At 53.3% G+C, this 6,000-nt stretch overlaps 1 protein-coding gene across 1 annotated transcript in view; it reads left to right on the top strand.

The window, feature by feature from the left end:
- GALNT12 (polypeptide N-acetylgalactosaminyltransferase 12) overlaps nucleotides 1-5,273 on the top strand; it is a 33,690-nt gene extending 28,417 nt beyond the window's left edge. Inside the window, exons 8-10 of the mRNA XM_051843691.3 lie at nucleotides 2,038-2,151; nucleotides 3,854-4,000; nucleotides 4,822-5,273. Coding sequence (XP_051699651.1) covers nucleotides 2,038-2,151; nucleotides 3,854-4,000; nucleotides 4,822-4,959 — 399 coding nt within the window. The 3' untranslated portion in view covers nucleotides 4,960-5,273. The remainder of the gene's footprint in view (nucleotides 1-2,037; nucleotides 2,152-3,853; nucleotides 4,001-4,821) is intronic.
- Nucleotides 5,274-6,000: the final 727 nt, after the last annotated feature.

The following is a 6,000-nucleotide window of genomic DNA, read 5'->3' on the forward strand; positions in this document are numbered from 1 at the left end:
AATTTTGAAAAACAATGAGCTCATACTACTCTCTCAAATTCAAAGCAATCTCATCAGACTTTTTCTGCTTTGATACTATATTTTTGTAAAGTTTTATTTATTTATTTGAAAGGCAGAGTTATAGATAGACAGAGGCAGAGAGAGAGAGAAAGGGAGAGAGAGAGAGGTCTTCCATCTGTTGGTTTACTCCCCAAGTGGCCACAATGGCTGGAGCTGGGCTGATCCAAAGCCAGGAACCAGGAGCTTCTTCAGGGTCTCCCATGTGGGTGCAGGGGCCGAAGCACTTGGGCCATCTTCTACTGCTTTCCCAGGCCATGGTAGAGAGCTGGATGGGAAGTGTAGCAGCCAGGACTAAAACCAGCACCCATATGGGATGCCAGCACTGCAGGCGGCAGCTTTACATGTTATGCCACAGCACCGGCCCCTGAATTTTTTTTTCTTACACTGAAAATCTTGGTTTCTAACAACATCAACATAATTATTCATGGTTTTATCCCAAAGTAGATTGAAAAGAGTTTCAAAAATAGATTGAAAATAGCATGAGAACTCAGTGCTGTACTGCATGAGGCTTATGCTTTCTTGACAGCTGTCTCTGTTTATAGAATATATTTCACTAAGGAAGTATTGTCAAACCTACCATGCTCTAAAGTCATCTAAAACAGTTTTATATCACTGCCTTGGCTTAGTTAGCTGCATCCATCTCAATTCAAGGCTGCAGCCAGATATATTTGAACCAGTGCAGCGTCAAGGCTGCTACTGATAGAAGCAAAGAGATAAGAGCTTTCAGCCTCTGACCTCAGTTTGGTCATCTTACGCTGAAGGTGAAGAGGGGTGGGCGCTGTGCTGCAGCAGATTAAGCTCATACAGGAGTGGGTTCGAGTCCCAGCTCCTCTGCTTCCAGTCCAGCTCCCTGCGAATGGCCTGGGAAAAGTAGTGTAAAGTGGCCCAATTGCTTACAGCCCTGCACCCATGTGGGGGACCCAGAAGAAGCTCCTGGCTGCTAGCTTTGGCCTGGCCCAGCTCTGGCTGTTGTGGCCATATGGGGAGTAAACCAGTGGATGGAAGATCTCTCTCTCTGTCTCTCCCTCTCTCACTCTTTCTCTCTCTGTGTAACTCTGCTTTCAAATAAATAAATGTTTTAAGTGGGCATAAAGATTGCTACCTACAAAACAGAATGGGAAAGTACTTTTTTTTCAAAAAGATTTGTTTATTTATTTACTGGAAACTTGGCATTACAGAAAGAGGAAGAGAGAGAGAGAGAGAGAGATCTTCCATCAGCTGGTTCACTCCCCCAAATGACTGCAATGGCCAGGACTGGACTAGGCCAAAGCCAAGAGCCAGGAGCTTTATCCAGGTCTCCCACATGGGTGACAGGTGCCCAAAATTTGGGCCTTCTTCCACTGCCTTTCCCAGGCCATTAGCAGGGAGCTGGATTGAAAGTGGGCACCTGGGCCACAAAATGGTGCCCATGTGGGATGCTGGCATTGCAAGTGGCAGCTTTATCCACACTGCCACAACACTGGCTCAGGAAAGCACTTTTTAAACAGATAATTTTTAAGATTTATTTATTTGAAAGGCACAGTGCCACAGATTGGGGAACAGAGAGAGAAAGAGACAAAGGTCTTCCATCCACTGTTTTACTCCCCAAATGCCCTCAATAGCCGGGGTTGGGCCAGGTTGAGACCAGGAGCCTAGTGTCCTACACGGGTGACAAGGGGCTCAAGTACTTGGGCCACCATCCACTTCCTTCCAGGGTGCATTAGCAAGGAGGTGGATTGGAAGCTGAGCATTTGGGTCTCAAACCAGCCCTCTGACACGGGACGCTGGTGTGGCAGTGGTAGCTTACCCTGCCGCTCCACAGCGCCGGCCCGTGGAAGGCACCTGTAGGCCGGACAGTGCAGTGAGGAGGTGAGGGGCTGCCCCACGCGGTCCAGAGGCAGGCTGTCCTCTCACTCCACTCGCCCTCCCTCGGGTGCCTTGTGGGGAACCTGTGGCGTGCTAGTGTGGACCAAACCGCTGCCGTTCTGTGTCGTTCAGCTCCAGAACAAAGGCCTGAAGAACTTCTGCTTCGACTACAACCCTCCCGATGAGAACCAGATCACGGGGCACCAGGTCATCCTATACACCTGCCACGGGATGGGCCAGAACCAGGTGGGTGTGGCCTCCGAGAGGGAAGTGATGGCTGCGTCATGAGTATCTATCCCTTTTAGACTAGTTATTTGATTCTTTTTTCACTGCAAAAGCAATGCGTACTCATGTTGGACTACTGGGGAAAGATCAAAAGTGGAAACAGGCGGCGGGGGATGGGGAGATGAATTCAGGCCTCCGTGAAAATTAAGCCCTGTTTTCGTCCACCCTTTTGTGCACACGGGCTTTTGACAACGTCTTTCATTCTTGCTGGCATCGTGTCCGTGCGCTGCATAGCCCATCGCTCCCGTCCCCTTCATCAGACTCGTCTCGGCTTGTTAGACGTCCTTGGAGCATCCGGCACCTGCCGCGTTGCTCGTGGCTTCTTGCTGTTTCCCTGCGGGCCTGTATGGATTGGTTCCCCACCTCTCCGTCTCGTCAGTGATCAGCAACACAGTGACTGACACCTTCAGTCAGAAAGAAAGGAAGGGAAGGAATAACATCTGTGTTTCAGATGAACTTTTAGAATCGCTCAGCGCAGTCACAGGTGTCGATGTTGCGTGGCCGCACTGCAATAATGGCAGAGGGGGATCGGCCTTAGCGGGCTGGGTCTTCGAGTTAAGTGCTATGCTTAGGCTGGGCAAGGGAAGCTCTGTCCTGAGGGCTAGGACGGGACCCCCGGGCCAGGAAGGGAGGTGGACCCCCCAGGGCTGGGCCCTTGGAGACTGCGGGAGCTGAGAAGTGTTGGCTGTGGACCGTCCAGGGTTTACCACCCCAAGGAGTTACCACACTGGCTGGAGAGTCGGTGCTGTTTCTTCTAAGCTGGAGGTACCCCAATTCCACTTGACTATTGCATCTTCTTACGGTCACCAGCAGTCTTTCATCATTCAGGCCCCTAACCTTATGTTCTCCTGGCTTTGCCCCACGCCCGAGAACAGGGCTTCTCCAAGCGGACGGGGCCTGGCTGGTGGCATCAGCATCCGCTGGGAGCCTAGAGCTGCCTTGCAACCCTGTGAATCCCAGACACTTGTTTTAATCAGCATTCTAGGAGGTGCCTTCAAGAAGCACTGCTCCATGTGCCTTAAGTACATTCTCCCAGCTGCGAGGTGGTGGGGTGGCTGGGTGAGCGTCTTGGAAAATATGCAAAGAATTCAGCCTTGTGGGCCCCGTCTCAGACAGAAGTGCTCATTGCTTCTCTACATGCCCTGAAGGTGGATCCTGTGCCCCTACGGTAGCAAAACCCTTGCCTTGAAAGAGCCAGGCATTCCTGTTTGCAGCCACTGCCAGCCATGCACAGCACTTCACAGCTTCCAGTTAGTGTGGGAGCCATTAAATTGGCGGGGGGGAGGAGAGGGAAGGAGTAAGGAAAAGCAGAGGAAGCGGCTGATCTGGGTCGCAGAGTCCCGAGTGCTGGTGCTGGGACTCGTGTTTTTCCCCTGCTGTTCCGCACCAGCACAGGGTCGGAGGTGGGCAGGCAGCAGCCCCGGCCTCCCTGCCTTCAGGACAGGGCCACTTGATTTGTAGTCAGCAAGCTCCACCTTAGAGACTGCCACCTGCTGCAGGATGCATAGGAGCCTGATCAGAGAGGCTCCTGTTGGGGAGAGCAGAGCCTGCCCCCCTCTCCTGGGACACACCCCCCCCTCCCCAGTTCTCAAGTTCCCATCCAGTGATTTTCCGTCCTTCCACATGAGTGGGTGACTGACATGTGTTGGCTGCCTCCTTGCAGTTTTTTGAGTACACGTCCCAGATGGAAATACGCTACAATACCCACCAGCCGGAGGGCTGCGTGGCGGTGGAAGCAGACAAGGACGTTCTGGTCATGCATCCTTGCCAAGACACCACCCCGGAGAACCAGAAGTTCATCTTGCAGGAGGTGAGTGCGCCCCCTCGTGGCTTCCCTGGGCTCAGTCCTGTAAGGGATGGGATGAAGGTCTAACATCCTCTCTGGCAATGTCCTGGCAGGTCTCAGGGCTGGGGCCTCTGACCCTGACGGGTGGCCCAGGGACTCACCCCTACCACCATCACCCAGCTGATCTGCAGCCAGGCTGGGGCTCTTGCCAAGGTTCCTGGGTCTCCACTTACATAAGAGAGGATATGGGTTAAAACACCCATTTCCCATATCGGAGTGCCCAGGTTCAGTTCCCAGCTTCACTCCCGGTTCCAGCTCCCTGCTAATGCACACCTTGGTGGGCAGTGGCGAGAGCCCAAGAACCCACGTGGGAGACCTGAGTTGAATTAGCAGCTCCTGGCTTCAGCCAGGTATTTAGGGAGAGAGCCAGTGGAAGGGCACTCTGTCTCTCTGCATCTCTTGTCCTCGCAAATAAGCAAGTAAACATTTACAAATACATGTAAGAGAAAGGGCTCATCAGGGACGGAATTAATTGACCTAAGAGACAAGACAGAAATAAACAAAAGCTGTTTGTTTTGATTTTTATGCGGTAGAGAAAAAGCAGTAGGGACCAGACTTGGGGTCTGAGGGAATCCCCAGATCAGCCAGCAGGTGGCAGCATCAGTCCCACACAAGGCAAGCCCTGGGCCGTCAGGCCTCCCTGGGGCTGCCCACACCCGGGCAGTCACCCTGCGATAACTACCTGCTAAACGATGAGAATCATATCCGGGGCTCTTAGGGAAAAGAGCGTTGCTGAGAAATCGCTCAGTATCTCCTGAACACCCAGTGTCCGCTGTCTTCTGCAGGACGGCGCTATACTTCACCAACAGTCCAAGAAATGTGTCCAGGCCGAGAAGAAGGCCAGCGACAGTTTTGTGCCGCTCTTGCGAGACTGCACTGGCTCAGATCGTCAGAAATGGTTCTTCAAGGAGCGCATGTCTTGAAGGCTTCTCCAAGGACGTCGCTGGGCCCAGGTTGGCGAGCCCACGGTCTGTGTGCCCAGCAGAGTTTAGCCACAGGCGATGGCCAGAGCCCACCCGAACTCAGCTGCTCTACCGCTTTAAGGACATCATTTTGGTATTTGTGAGCGTTGTTGGGTTTAGGAAAAATGTGAATAAGCTTTGTGCTGATTTTGAGAACTTTTGAAATGTTGAAATGTTTTGAAATGTTGCCAAATACTCCTTTTCCAAGGACAGCCCTCACGGGTGAGCTCCTGGTATTCAGAGAATTAAAACTTTATCTTATTTTTCTATTGCCATGTCTGTTCCACAGTTGTGTTTTTTATTCTGATCAGCAAAGAAAGGTAAATGTTTTATTTTGGTGTCCTAGAAGTGGGTATCTGATGGTTATCCCTGAGCCCCCGGTTCCAATGCTCCTGTGTCACCTAGATTTTTGGTGTCTCTTGGTCCAGGGAGGGCGCCGCAGGCCCCGCCTTCGCTTGCGTGCAGGGCCGACTGCGGAAGTTCTGCTCCCTGCGGCGGGAGCTTGGTGAAGGGGCGTGCGTGCCTCCCAGGTGCAGAGCGGACAGGAAATTCTCCTAGGGCCAACCTGTCACTGGGCGGCCGCGGCCAGCTCCGGCGGCGAAGGCGCTGTCACGGGGTCCTCGAGGCGCCCCGGCTGAAGAGCTTCGCCAGAGAAATCGCCATCCCGCTCCTGCCGCCGCGTCAGATGCCGGCATTTTTAAGGCTGGAAACCAATCAGCACAAATCGAAATCCTCCTGTGGGGCGTGTCGGGGGAAGGCAGTCACAGAGTCTCGAGGCCTTTCCCTTCGTTGCTGGGGAAGCACGGAGGAGGCCCACGTGGCCGTGAGCAGCTCCTCGTGTCTGCTTGTTTGGCCTGCGTGGGTTCCCGCCCCATGCACTGCCCCCAGGAGGTGAGTCCAGACCTGGCTGGGGGTGGGCGTCCCGTGCGGGGCGGTCACCCTCGCTGCGGCAGAGCCTCTCACTTCCTGGGACTTCTTGTGATTCCCTCCAGTTTGTCCTGA

This window comes from Oryctolagus cuniculus, chromosome 1 (genome assembly GCF_051225735.1).
Source record: "Oryctolagus cuniculus isolate XC-2025 breed Fujian yellow rabbit chromosome 1, ASM5122573v1, whole genome shotgun sequence".
Classification (NCBI taxonomy): domain Eukaryota; kingdom Metazoa; phylum Chordata; class Mammalia; order Lagomorpha; family Leporidae; genus Oryctolagus; species Oryctolagus cuniculus.